Below are 14810 nucleotides of genomic sequence, written 5' to 3' on the forward strand. Positions count from 1 at the left end.
GAAAGCTTTATCTATGTATTGCCTGGGCTAACCAAGGGTGATGTCAATAGGGTTTTCTGAGAACTGGGAAATGCCAACGTTGCCACAATATGAGTTACAGCTAAATTCGGACATACTTTTTCAAGATTTCACTCTCTGCATTCTTTTAACTCTTCACAGTCTATTAATTCTTAGAGCTGGAATCATCACTGAGAAGGGAGGTGACCTAAAACTGGCAACTGTGAAACTTAAGTGATGACTGAAGTAATTGAAGATATTCTTTGTACTATGGAGCTTTGGAGGCAGGGTTGCTTGAGCTATTACCTCCACAGTGGTCAGCTGTTAACAGTATTCTTAATTAATCCCCGCTTTGTTCGGACATGCTCTTGCAATACCTCTAACTATTCAGATATATTAGGGGGCATCCTGTGTCTTCTCATTCTGATTGCAGAGTTAAATCCTAATAAGAAATGTCTACTTAGTGTAAAGGACATATTCTTTTCTCAGCATAAAACAGACTGCACACACACCAGCACACAACGATGATGACACAATCCCTGCATTTCAGCATACTTACTCAATCCCTAGCAAAACCTGTTGCCCTTTTGAGGTAAAATGTATTTCTCTGTTATGGCACATGTTCAATATATACAGTGACATTACAACAAAAACAAAAGTGTCCTAAACACATAGGCTGAGATGTTTGACTACAACTTATTCATATCAATCCTCGCTTGGAGTGTGATGCTGTTGTTCTATGGAAAGTTTTACTATATTAATAATGACATTGTCTCAATATACAATCTATAATATATCTAAGTACATTGAATAGGTATGATTTCTTGTATAAACCCTCGATTAAATATACTTGTCTAACAATGTCACCTTATATGTTTGTTAGAGATTGGTAAAAATATATATATGTACGCAGTCTCCCAGCGCACAGGATTTAGTGACTGACTTTTAACCTGCTGCTGCCAGGCTTTAGATCCAAATACTGGTTATTACACTTTATTTAGAGGAATATTTTCTCATTCCAAGGGAGAACAGAATTCTGGAAAAATTCTTGACGTGCACCCAAAATGCAAGAGAAGTAGTTCCGATACGGCCCACATTACAACACCCAGACTAGGGTAATGAGCCAAGTTACTTGCAAAGCCCAAACTGTAAATGAAAAGTTAAGGAAGAAACCTCACAGATTCATACAGCCAAACAACAAAGCCGTCAAAGAGTTGGTGCCAGCTCATCTGCTATCTTTTTTACAATGCTACACAGTTTATGCTAAGTCACAATCCTAGATCACAAAGTTATTTGTGAAATAAATTCCTACAGTTAGGAAATATTCAACTGGTTACAACGTCTCCAGGTTATTATATTCCTTCTTTATCTTTGCACACTACATGAGCATTGCAGAGAGAAAACAAAACAGCAGTCAATATGATAGTTGCAATATGGCTTCCTATAAGAAGGACAACATTTAATTGTCTTTGATATTTTTCTTTGTCCAGTACGCATTTCTATGTGTGAGTGTGTGTTTGTGTGTGTGTGTTTGTGTGTTTGTTTTCTTCTTGTTTTTATGGTGCATTTCACTGACATATTTAATAGTCATTCATTTCCATAGTATTTGCTTACCATAACTTACAAATTCAAAGTGGAGGGTTATATTGTATTTACAAACAAGTTGGCACTTACAGAATAAATTATTGATTCCTCTTTTTTATTTTATTTTATTTTTTCTCTTCTTTTTTCACCCCAGGGCATCCAGAACTCAGGCAGAATTGTAAAACCTGCTGCCTGCTTCCATTATGCTACATTAACATGAGTAAATAGAATCCAGCTGGTACATTCTTTCCCAATGGTTTGCTTGCTGTAAAGAGGCAGTGCCTTCCACCTCAGTTCATCTTCAATGCTCAGGAACTGTTAGTCAAGTGAAAGCAAAGGCTGCATGTTTTCCTCCTCATTCTTATCCATGCGTTTTAGCACCCCAGGATCCACAACTGACTGAGACCTGCAGAAGGATAACATGTTTATTTGACATTTCCAGATCAAGTCAAATGAGGGTAAACCTCAGCTTTCTTTTGTTTATTTTCATTTTTGCCAGGGCTTAAAAATAATGGTACAGGCACCCTGAGCATCTGATCATACCAAATGGTCAGAAAATACCCTGAAGAAATGATTACATGGCTTTAACGGGCTCTGTGCTAGTTTGTGGATAGAGGCAAAAAATGGAATAAGGGGATTCGCTTTTTTTTTCAATGAAATGGTGAAGCAGGGTGCATCCTTAGTACACAACAGAGAGCAAACTAAGCTGTCTTTTGTAGTGTCCTAAGCATTGACCCTCTTGACCAGAGGGCTATATGGCAGTGGGCTAGTAAAGAAGGTACAATTCAGTAACCCAGCTGGCTAATGGCACGTTGCAATTAGTGGTGTGTTAGCTGGAAGCACAAGTTGCTCCTTTTCTGAACAGCACTTAAATGCAACAGCGCATGCTGCTAAGTCAACCCTGGGAAACCCTGCCACGGCCAGCAGGATTTCTGGAGCAGTGGACACATCTGTCAAATGCACTTATCAGCTTAACTACACAGAGCCCAGATGGATGGTAAGGGCAAATTCACTGTGGACTGTAAAATTTTTAAGATCCTCTGATTCAGTACAGAATTTTAACACTGGTACTATAATACCCTACAACAGCCATGTGTGAGTGAGAAAGAGGAATCCCTTCAGATACAGCTTTCAGCAAAATCAAAATGCTCCATTAAAAACAAAGTTTGAAGCATTAAGAATGGGACTCACCTCACCTATGCCTCAGCTTGTCAAAAAACAGACATTTTTAGGGTACAGTACATGCAACTTTTGCTGGATGTCTCCCTTAGAGTGAGATGAATCCTATGCTAGAAATGTTTACTTCTCTCCCTTTCTGTAAAGAGGATTTGAGATGGCTAGAAGCACGTGTTCATCTCTACAATGTAAGCATCTATTTTTAGCCATAGGAAGCCCACTGTAAGTGGCTGCAGCATTACTACCAACTGGTGTTTTGCATGGCTACAGCACAGAGACAAAGCTTTATCAATTCTGACCTCTCTCATAAGATAAACATACAGAGCCAATACCCCTCTTACAAATAGGCACCATCCACTGAAACCAATGACTGATGCTGATAGCAGGAGACAATTTGGTCTATCTCAAAGAAAAAAAAAAAGAAAACCTTCAAAAACACAAATGAGGAAAAATATCTGAATTAAACTCCAGGTGAAAGCTTTAAATCCAAGGATATTTTCTAATAACATTTACTACTCTTTCTTACTAATGGCAAAATCAAGAAAGTTAGCTTTAAAAATCTGATGATCTCTCTTGTGATAAACATAATTAATTTTTCTTAATTAATACTGCGCAATAAGCCTCATCTAGAATATTGGTTAATTCCTCAGGCAGAAAGCGAACCCACTGAATTAAAAATGATTTTTTTTAACTGCACAATGTATTGTGCGAATGCAAAGCTGACTTAAAATTTGCTGATGGAAAGCTGTACTCTTGGAAAATCCAGTTCATCAGGATAAAAAAGCTGTGGGAGCAGACTAATTTCAAAGAATTCCCAATTGAATTTAAGTACTGATAGGAGATTGAAATCCCTTTTCCTAGGCTGCCAATATCTCAGCAGCCAAGGTGTCCGGGAGTTCTCATCTGGGGAACTGAGAGGGAGCCAGAAAGGCTGCAAACGTGGCCTCAAATTCCCAGCATGGCAGTTTTGCTCATAAATTCCTAGGGCTTCCAAACTCCCAGGTTCTAAGGAAGATTTTAACTGAACAAATCCTGATCTAGGGCTTCTAAGCTCGGGAGCCCAAATGCCTTGCAGAAGGGGGAAAAATAGTTTTCAGTCAGTATTAAATCAACATTTATTGTCACATTGCATTCTGTGCAGCAGTCATTCATGGATTAAGCCATTTAAAAGGAAAAACATTTGTGTAAGTCTATAGTACCTTCTATCTATGTCTCCCAATCAACTTTACAGACACTACTGAACAAATTCTCACAAATCACAGTATGACAGAGCTGTATTACTAATTCCCATTTTAGAGATGAGGAGCCAAAGCCAAACACAGATGTTTAAAAAAGTGATCAGGCTGTGGTTAGCTGTGCACAGGGTCCTGATCATCGGAGCTCCACCTCTGTGCCTTAACCTTGAGAGCCAAGGGTGGACACAGCTCCCATCTAAACAACTGTGCTGCAATTGTGCCGCATGATGCGAACATGCACTCCTCAGAGACCCCTGTCACAGGCGGCACGAATTCCTCCTCAGCTGCAGCACTCCCCCCACCATCAGCCATCTTTTCAAGGAGGGCTCCTCCAGTGCAACAAAAGGTCCAGGAGATCTGGAGTGTATATTAGGAATGTCAGTGATCCCCATGGAGGCAAATATGGGTAACGACGAAATGAATACTTAACAGGATTTTGGTATAAGAAGGGTATTCTTTCAGAGCAATAAACTAATTCTAAAATGACAAGCCAAATTAAACAAGATAATTGTTGGAGACATGCTAGACCCCTATGAAATTTGGTCTATGAAGTTAAGCAAATTCATTATTATTATTATTATTGTTGTTGTTGTTGTTGTTGTTATGTTATTGTCATATTTTTTAGATGTTAAAAAATTGTTTTGTAACATACAACACTGAGTGTGCTTTTAAACTTAGGGAAAATGAATCCATCAATTGCCAAGTTCAATTTAAATTCAAATTTAAGTTGAATAGAATTTATCTACCTCTATTTTTGCATCAATGAAATTTTAATGCAGTCTGTATATTTAATACTCTAAAGTCCTGGGACTTTCTCCTTTGCATCTTATTACTATTCCCTTCTACATGGTACTTGCACAATAAACCTACTCTGTACCTTTTTATATACAACAGCTGGGAAGGAGGATTCCAGCAGACACTGCAGACACATTATCTGAAAACGTGAGAATCTATATAGAAGGTGAGGGCACTCAGATGAATATCATTTAGATATAATTTTCAACATGTTTATTTTCTGCAGTGTCTCCTACTGTGCCAGCTAACCCAGAGAGAAAGACTATCAAGCAGTAAACTGAAGATCAATCTGAAGTTTACACTGAAGTATAATTCTGCATGAAAGATTTTTTAAACACAAGTTAAATGAGAAGAAAAGAGTTAAGTGTTTTCTGCTTTGATAAAGAATGAAGAATCTAGTCAATCCACTACGAAGCTTTTCCAAATAATAATGCACTTCTCCAGGCTAGTCTGGAAAATCTGCCTCCAAGGGTCTTGTTACTGGCTTATTGCCTCTTTGGATGAGGCTGTTTTCCTCCCATGACTTCATTTTCTAACAGTATTCCACCCTTCTCTCCAAGACAACTTCCCTAGTGTCTCATAATTCTTGTATTATGTGCAAATCATATATAAATGTATTGCTCACTCTCTCCCCTTCCCCAGGCTCTTCACTGACCTATTTTCTCCATTCCTCTTGCTAACTGCATCTTTGACATATGGATTCAGGACCTTTCTTAACTTCTCATTCCCAGCCAGTCTCCTCCTATTTCCCACTTTCCATACATTATGTCCCAAGACTCTTCTCCCTTCTGTATCAAATGCCATCTCCTGAAACTGAATTTTCAAGTTAGCATAGTCTGATTTCATTTAAAGGCTTTCTGGTAGATCTACCCAGTTATGAGCTGAACTCTGACTTTTGCTGCTTTGCTCAACCCTTTGTATCATCCTCTTCACGACACTTCCCCTTTCTCTTCTACCTCCCTGGTGAGGTCAGATCAGATTCCCCACTCCCATGTGAATCACCTCACCGCTTCCATAGTTACTGTAGAGGCAAGTAACCTCTCCCCATACTTTATTTGATTTAGACTGGTAAAATGCAGCAAGCAATTATACTGCTTCTTCTCAAAGAGAAGAGTATCAGACTGTGAAGATGTTTATCACACTCGAGTACAACAATTTGCACGGATTCTTGTGCTGGTTTTCCTCATTAATTTTTCTCATGCTGTGTGCAGTAACTGTGACTGAAAGGTCAGGTGCTGCAAATATACTGGCACCCACAGGCTGGTGGATAGCCAGCACTGGGCTATGAGATGGGAAAAGGTAAGAATCATCACTACAATCTGGTTGGACAATTAGACCCATTTTATCCTCAGCCCTAAGGCTCACTCCAGCCAGCACTGGCTCTCTAATGCATACTGTAAGCTCAAGCAGGACACTAGCTTGTTCTGAACACAATACTGTGTACACTACCTGTATGGCACTGCTGAAATAATTCATCATATTGAGCTCACAACCCACATGGACTATAATCTACAGGGATCTTCTTAAAAAATTCTTCTTACAAAATAAACTGAGGAAACTGCCTATAGCTTCACAAAACCTAAAAAGGAAGAAGGGAAATACTAACCTCACAGCAGTACTAGAAGACCACAGTAACTTTAACCCACCTTTTCATAGATTTGGGAGAAAGATCCTTGTCTATATCTTTTGCAGGAGTGTTGTAGGAGTCCGCATTGCATTCACTGTCATCATCATATTCGTGGTCTAGCAGTGTTCTTGCCCAAGTCCCCATGTCGTAGGGGGGCAACATGCCTCCAAACTCTGAGGGCAGGATCTCAGGATGTATTAGCTGATGCAGACTGTTGAGGTTATTTCCATGCAGGAATATCTGTATACACACGTGGAGATAAAAACAAAGCAGTATCACACAAATCATCAAAGCCCAAATTACATCATCATTATCACAGGATATGGTATGGTATGAATATTCTGTCTGTGTTGGGCTTACAGAGTCAGTCATCCAAGACAGACATTGCATCTGCCTTGAGCATGGTCAGTCTATGTTCACAGTCCTGCAAATACACAAATGTTAAAACATAAATAAACTTCAAATGTTTGCAGGACCAGGGGCCTACAGAAGCTGAGAACTGATGTGCGATACCTAGATAGACAGCAAATTAGACAGAGAGACTGCCTTTCTTTTATATTATTTGTTTTTCCTAATATCATGAAATAAAGTAAATAAATAAAATTAACATTCAATACATACATTAAGGAATACATATTGACTCTCAGCATCTAGCCATAAATTCTATAAATAAGATAAATGGTGCAGTGTAATGAAGACCCCACTCAAGCCATTTTCTTCCCTAATATGGTAGTACTAGTAACTACCATCCATACTTGACAATGTATGAAGTAAGTGAAAAAAATAAAATAATTTATGTGAGCAGCATGAAGCAGTAGTTGACAGACTACTTGATATTGTCCATCAGTGTTTTGGTAGAATGGTTTATTTTCAGATATGCTTTACATATAAATATACATGTATGTAGGTATGTACGTGTGTGTGTGTGTGTGTACACTTTTATATATAAAACCTCATCCTTTTTCCTCAAAGATTTGGAATGTGTGATCTATGGGCACTAGACACAAAGCAGCTCCGGATTTGGAGAGCCTTCTCCCACTGATACGAGGGACCTGCAGACCTTCCACTGAGAGGAAATGCCTATTGTAGGTTATGGCTGCACAGACAGACAACTCACAGTGGCCACTTCTGTACTAGCAAATGAGACAGGCCAGGATTCACTCTCTGGCACAGCGCAATTGCCATGGCACAGTTCACACCCATCTGGTTAAACTCCCTTCATCTCCAAAGGAGGTTCACCTCATCCATAGTGCTCACCAGTCTGTGTTATGCCCTGAACTGTTCCTGGGCCATGTCTAAGAAAGCACGAGCTGGCACAGGCCAGTACCCTGCCGGAGGGTGCCCATAATCGCACAGGACGAATGGTTACATACCAGGGCTCAAGCCAATGCCAGTCCCTTTTAATTTGTTCATGTAGAAGCAGCCAGTAAGGCAAGGTAGGATGCTGCCTTGTAGCAGCTGTAAGCTACCTCTTATTCACCACAGAGTACGAGTTACGCACAGACAGATATCACCGAGCTGCTGGAGTGCTGCCAGTTCAATCCCAGTTTACCCTGCAGTGGCTTCTCTGGATAGCTCTACCCCTAGAATAATTTACTAAGAGTTAAATTCAAAGGGGAGAAAGACAAAAGACCAAATATGCGTTTATTTCAGCTGATTTTCCAATCAGCTGTGGAGATAAGGAAGCTTAATATGACAATGCAAACCCAGTACCTATCCCTCCAGCTTGGAAAGGACTTATTCTTGTGTGAAATAACAGATATCAATGGCAAAAATAGCTTGTTTTATAGTGCCTTTCAAGCTGAATGCTTCTCTTTTCAGTAAGGCTTTATGCCTAGTATAATGCTTAGTATAATGTCTGGATAAATGTCTAGTACAACCTTATCTGAATGTACTTATTGGTTGTAAATCTATCAGACATATTTTAATAATACAAAATAATTCAGAATAAACAACAAAAGATTAACAATGAGCCTGATGAAATTTTGAAGAGAATTCTGATCTTATTTCACAATAATTTCTTTTGTTTCTTTTTTTTTCAAAGCTGATTTTAAATGATATGTGCTGGACACAACTTTCACATTTTGACATTAAATTTTGACTCTAGATCCATATTTAACCACCTGACCTACTTTTTATAGTTATTCAGTATTGACAAAAACAGCCATAGAAAGTCAGAATTTATGAAAATATAAGCCACTGATTCAGGTGTCTAAATAAAAATGTAGATGCCTAACTGATAAGCACCCATATTCAACTGTCTTGTCCCTTATTTTTAATCTTGTAACATATCCACAGGCTGTACTTTACTCCCCACTTATGCATACACAGCACTTGACTTAAATAGGCTTCAAGCATATCTGGCACTAAAATGTTCTTCATTGAAGCTGTAGTCAGTGGAGTGCAACTGAATCCTGCAAAATGGGCTTTCATTTGCATATTTATAACAGATATTACATAAAAGGCTTTGTGATCTATAGTTCAAAATCTGTAAGTATCAGAGGTCTCTCAAGCATAAGCTGTCAGTAAAAAACAGCTAAACACTAAGGATCACTATGGCCTTGCAGACTGTGTTTGAAGAGAGAAAAAATACAGAGCTCCTTAGAGAGCTGATCCTGTAAAAAACAAGACTGTCATATTCTTTGTAGTGGCTTTGTGTATGATGCTGATCAGGCTTTCCTGGATGACAAATTTCCTCTTACAGAAATAATATCATTCTATGTGCTCTCACCACCAAGCTCTAATTTAATTGCATTGATGTAAATGTTGCAAATTAAGCAACATCTCAGAAACTGCTGGTGCTTGTGCACAGATGCATGTGCACAAATATCCTTCTATAGGCTTTTCATCCAAAACACTATTTTCAAACTACTCTGTACCAACTGTGTCTTTTAGTTCATACTAATGTCAAGGAAATCACATTAGGAAAGGACTTGGCACTCACTATCTTTGTATTTGAAAGAAAGATGGACACTTTTAATATTTTACTACTGTGACTTTCTTATGGAAATTGTAATGTTGACAATTTTTCTATAACCCAAGAGGAAGCATACGCTTACAATTAAAAATACATTTAAGTGCACTGCTTGGCTGTGTCCTTGAAGAATAAAGCTATGTATTTTTCTAAAAGAGGTGAAGATACTCTTTACAATGCAGACATATTTAAATACATTGCATCAATAACAAGCTGAGATATTATATCTACTTTGCTACAGTATGCTATATCTGCTGGCTATAAATGACTGATAATGGAAAATTAAACAGAAGAATACCCTTTTTCGTGTCTTCTCCTTTAAAAAGGGCCGTATAACTGTGTAGAGGGCATGGATATACCACGGCTGATTGACGAAATGTATTCCTCCAAACCGTGCGGGAAAACTGTCCTATATGTCACAAAACAAACACATACAATGTGAGTAGACTCTTAACCAAAGTTGTACATGCATCAGATCTTTTTTTTTATGCTGAATGCCTTCATTTTTGTAATAAACCTGAAAGGAGAAGAAACATTCTTCAAAACTCTGTCCTCATGGTACAGTTCCAACTTTCCATGCCTGCGTATCAACACATCACACACGCTGGACAGAGCGGTTATGAAGTGCACTGAAACAACTATAGTATTCTAATAAAGGCATGGCATTTCCAATCTCCAGATGTGCTTTAAACATTTACGATTTGCACATAATCCATCTATGCAATGTATTTTTCTCCTTCCCACCTCTATGGAATTTTATTCACTTTTAATAGTACTCTTCCCATAACATAATCTCATGTCTTCCATTGTCACTAAAGAACACCAGCAATGTCCCTCTTGTTTCCATCTTAAAAAAGCAAGTGCAAATCTACACTACTATTCAAAATGTCTCCAATATTATTCATATTTCATAAAACTGAGAATGCATTAAACATTACTGTTATGCAATACCAATGATGGTAATTCTGCTTGCAGAGTCACAGGCCTTCCGGGAGCTTAAATTTAAGGACAGAATATCTCCAATGAAGTAATGACCTTTTTCTTGTTGAAAAACAAAAGGGGAAGATAACTCACTAACAAAGACTCTGATCTGCATTTTCAGTTTCTAAAAGTCAACAGAATATGCCAAATGGTTTGGTAGTTTGAAGAGTACAGCCACTCTAGAATACCATCACCAGTTTCATTGCATGTCCTCATTTTGTCTTTGCCTAATTGATCATATGCTCTAATAATGCAATAAGCTGCTCCCATCTCTTATGTTGCCTGGATTTACAGTACTGGGCAAGGAAGCAAAACATGTAAACAGGCATATAACCTGACACATGTTCCTCTTTCATTTTCAGAGGTTATGGCAGAACCTTCCTGGTGTTTAGATACACAGATTTATTAAATGAATGACTTTCATTTGAGTCATTATTGAACAAGTCATCCAGCCTAGGCAACCTTGGTAGTCACTTAGATCAAAACCAGATTTCCTCACAGAAGAAGCAATTCCCATATCCCTCCCTGACAATACAGGCACAGAAGAGGACATGCTTCCCAGCTTCACCTCCTCCTCTTGTGTGGATGCCACAGAGGCAGCTTTAGGTCTGTGTGATCAGAGGCTCAGAAGGAGGCAGTCAAGTGTTTATTTGGGGCACTGTGCAAACAGACACATTTTTGTCTCCTCTGGAGACAAGACAGCAGGCCATAAGGACGCATCCAAGAGTCTAGACCCTTAGGCCATTTGAAGCATACTGATTTAAGGACGTGCAGCACAAGGCAAAAAAACAGCCAAGAAAAATCACAAGCTACAACAAACAATCAAGAACTCTCAAATCAGGAAGACAGGAACTATCAGAAGGAAATCTTTAATGAAATGTTTCCAGATAGGAATACACTCTGACACAAAGTGCACGTGCTAAGAAACTTCCTTAGTTCTATGATTGCGTATAGTGCTATGGGAATAATGAAAAGGCTACTTGCTCCTCCCAAAGGCACCATTCAAATAATGGCAGGTGTTCCTAACCCAGGCAGTCTTCCCATCAGTCTTATCCATACAGAAGCAACGTGCCATGACTGAAAACTGCAAAATCAAAAGAAGGATGTAACTCTTGCATGCATGCATGTGCCTTGGGTAGCACTCACACTTGCAGACATATACATACTTAGTTTTACAAAAGCTCGATCTACATGTATACTAATACAGTATTTTCTTTCTCCCTTCTCTCTTTGACCTCTTCTACTGGGAGAGTATTGCCTGTCCCCATATTGCAACACATAGGTTGGATTACCAGATGAAATATTTTCCATCAGGGAAGCAATACTTTAACAACATTCTACAGAGAGGGTGACAACCACAACAGACAATCCTGACATCTGGCTGGCCACAGCACAGCAGTCAATGCAATTAACGGTCTATTTTACATATTTTCTCCAGAAACGTTTGATTAACAACAATTTTGAAATAAAACAATACTATTGAAAGACCGTGTTACAGAAGCCTCATTTTGCTAAATGCCTAGATCCTGGAAACACTGATTAAATGTCCAACAGAATGGTTGATAATTTGACAGGTAATTCACCTAGTTCAATATCATAAATCCCCAAACACCATTTTGAGAACACAATCTCTGATGTACGAAAGGTAGTAAATTATGTCCCTGTCAGAAGAACCCAACAAATCTGTTAGGAGGGATAAATCATTGAATGACATCTTAACCTTTAGTTGCAGGACATACCATTCATCCACAGAAGGTTGTATTTATTTTATTTATTCAGGCTGCTGCTCCAGCAAAGAAGTGCAATGCAGTGTGCTGGGTATCCTGAGCAAAAAAGCATACCCTAGAGCTGCAGAAGACATCTTTTGCTAATTTCATCTGGATGTCTTTGAAGATATGTCACGCTGTCATGCTATGAAGGTTCGATAGCAACGACTGAGACAGTAATATAATAATAATAAAAAAGATGTTTATTTCCTCACACAAGTTCTTGGATTAGTAACATCCATTAAAATAATGCGATTACTAATTTAGAAAGGATAACACAAAACCATCAGTTACTAATTTAGAAAGGATAACCTGAAACCGTCGATTACTGCGTTATTAATTGGAAGCACTGCTTATCCCTACTTGAAAGCTTTCTTGTTCACTCTCCTAGTGAGAGGACTCTCAACCTCGAGGAGTTACCTTAACCCAGCGTCCCAGGAAAAGGGGAGGTGGGGGGGAATACTCACGGTCCAGCCGGAGAGGATGGTCAGGTCACATTCCCGTCCCTGCTCAAACTCTCCTAGCTCCCAAGTCTCTTTTTATACGGCTGGGGCTCTGGGCAAACACTGCTTTTGCTGACTTTTAGCAAGTTTCGCAATCACAAGACTGTTTGTTTGTCTGCTGGGAGGACCCTGCTAGCGAGGCAAGACCACAGCACCTCCGTATTGCTTCTCCCCTCCCCGGGGGTCCGTGCAGATTCCAGGTGGCAGACTTCACTTCTCCAGTCTTGTTAATGCTGCCATTCCGCAGCCTTGCGCATATCAGTCCTTGCGCATATCGGTTGGTAGACGTCTTTAGTCCTGTTAAGTTCTCTGTTCAACAGCTTTGTGCACATCAGCTCTTGTGCTATCAGTTCTTCTGCATATCAATTGACAAACTTCAGTCCTGTTAACTCTTCACTCGCCCGTCAGTCCACCCCGTCAAGATATCTTCAGAATTAACATTGTAATGTAAACTGTGTTAAGCCTCTTGGGGATCAAACACTTTTTATAATGTAAGCAATATGGATGACATCAAAGTAAACCAGCCATTCCTAATATTAGATAATGCCTTCTTTCATGATTTTATAAGCTTTTAAATTAATATAAATGCTCCCAAAATTACACACACAAGACACAAGGTCATGAAATGTTTGTTCTTCATTGCTCAAAAGATGCATACCATGCAAATTGAGGCCAATTTGTGAGTGAGATGATCCCAAAAGGTAAGACAGTCATGCACACACACTGATTCAGAACACAGAGTCAAAGGTGCCTGTATTCCACCATGTGCTCAAAATGGATGACTTGTTGATACTTTTTTGAAGATATTTATGAAGATATTACATTTCTTGCAGACAGAAGAAGTATCTTTAGAAAGTACCACTTTGGCACTTCTGCTACCTATTTCTGCATCTTGGAATCCATTTACATGGAGGGTCATGAATATATGTGGAATGATCCTCAAATAGGAGATACCGCTTGATATTACAAGACAGATTGTCTCAGAGTTTCAGCAGTTCTAAAGGCATTTTCAAAAACTGACTAATGATGTTGGGTACGTAGCAATTTGGGTGACTGAACTGAGAAGCACTTACTAAAATACAAGCTGAAATTGGGAACCCCCAAAATTGAGGCACTGAAAGAGATGGGGTGGTCAAAATGATCCAGCATTATCAGCAGTGCTGGGCCTAGAACACAAGAGCTCCCAAATGATCCAAACTCATCTAATAGACTGAGCACCTGGTGAGAAAATAAAGAGGCAGAATAAGTAACTACAGCTTCTGGAGAAACACGTGTCAGAAGGTTGTCTTGCTCTTCTCAAACATAACAGACTTCTGCACCAGGATTTGTCAAACAGGTGGCCATCCTACACAAACAGCAGGTAAGAATTTCTTCTAAATACCGATCGTTGTGTTTTTATGTAGATTAAGTCATAGGCTTGGTGGCAGTCATAACTGCCTCTGTAGACACATTGCACTTCAACAGAAAAGCGTGTAACCCCTGAATCACGTGAATTCTATGTAAAAGGAATCCCATGCCAGAAAATGGTAAGAAATAGAGATAAGCCATGAAGTAAGCAGTGCACTTGACTGCAAAAGTAGTAAGTCTGATGGGACATACCAAATCACTAAAAAGATCGCATCTCATCTAACTAATTACACACACATGGTGTGTGGATTTTTTAGCATTCACCACAATCTCTGACTACGCAGAAGAACACAAACCAGCCATGCCTCTGATGAATACAACTTGGGACATGGCCATTCCACAGATGCAGGCAAGCAGGCAGCTATAATTAGGATGTAGAGCCCTCATGATACAAGGCTTACAAGTGACAGTTAATAGTGTGCTAGCAAGGAAAAGGCAGAACCCTACACTATTGTTTGCAAGACTGGATGACTACCAGTATGTTAATAACTGACCTCTCCTCTAATGTCTATAAACCAGCTAAGGCGAATGATCCCAAACAAATCAGCTTACCAGGTTTCCAAGTCCAAACATAAGATTTTTCTCACTCAGAGAACAGCCATTTTAGCTCTCTGTTTCACATAATTTACATGACCTGTCTCCATAAGCTTTCTGTCCAAGGAGCCAGCTGCTGGCTGCTGCTTATAGTCTATGGCACATGCCAGGAAGCCAGGTTTACACTCGCTGAGCACCATGTCCCATCCTGTGCTCAGCACTGCCATGATC

General features: G+C 39.3%; 1 protein-coding gene across 1 annotated transcript in view; it reads right to left on the reverse strand.

Moving 5' to 3' along the window:
* Positions 1–1517: 1517 nt before the first annotated feature.
* The window catches only part of CLVS2 (clavesin 2), a 56021-nt gene continuing 42728 nt past the window's right edge, over positions 1518–14810 (reverse strand). The window contains exons 3-5 of the mRNA XM_013959141.2: positions 9687–9797; positions 6434–6654; positions 1518–1987 (exon numbers count right to left, since the gene is read on the reverse strand). Coding sequence (XP_013814595.1) covers positions 1900–1987; positions 6434–6654; positions 9687–9797 — 420 coding nt within the window. The 3' untranslated portion in view covers positions 1518–1899. The remainder of the gene's footprint in view (positions 1988–6433; positions 6655–9686; positions 9798–14810) is intronic.

Source organism: Apteryx mantelli, chromosome 3 (genome assembly GCF_036417845.1).
Source record: "Apteryx mantelli isolate bAptMan1 chromosome 3, bAptMan1.hap1, whole genome shotgun sequence".
Classification (NCBI taxonomy): domain Eukaryota; kingdom Metazoa; phylum Chordata; class Aves; order Apterygiformes; family Apterygidae; genus Apteryx; species Apteryx mantelli.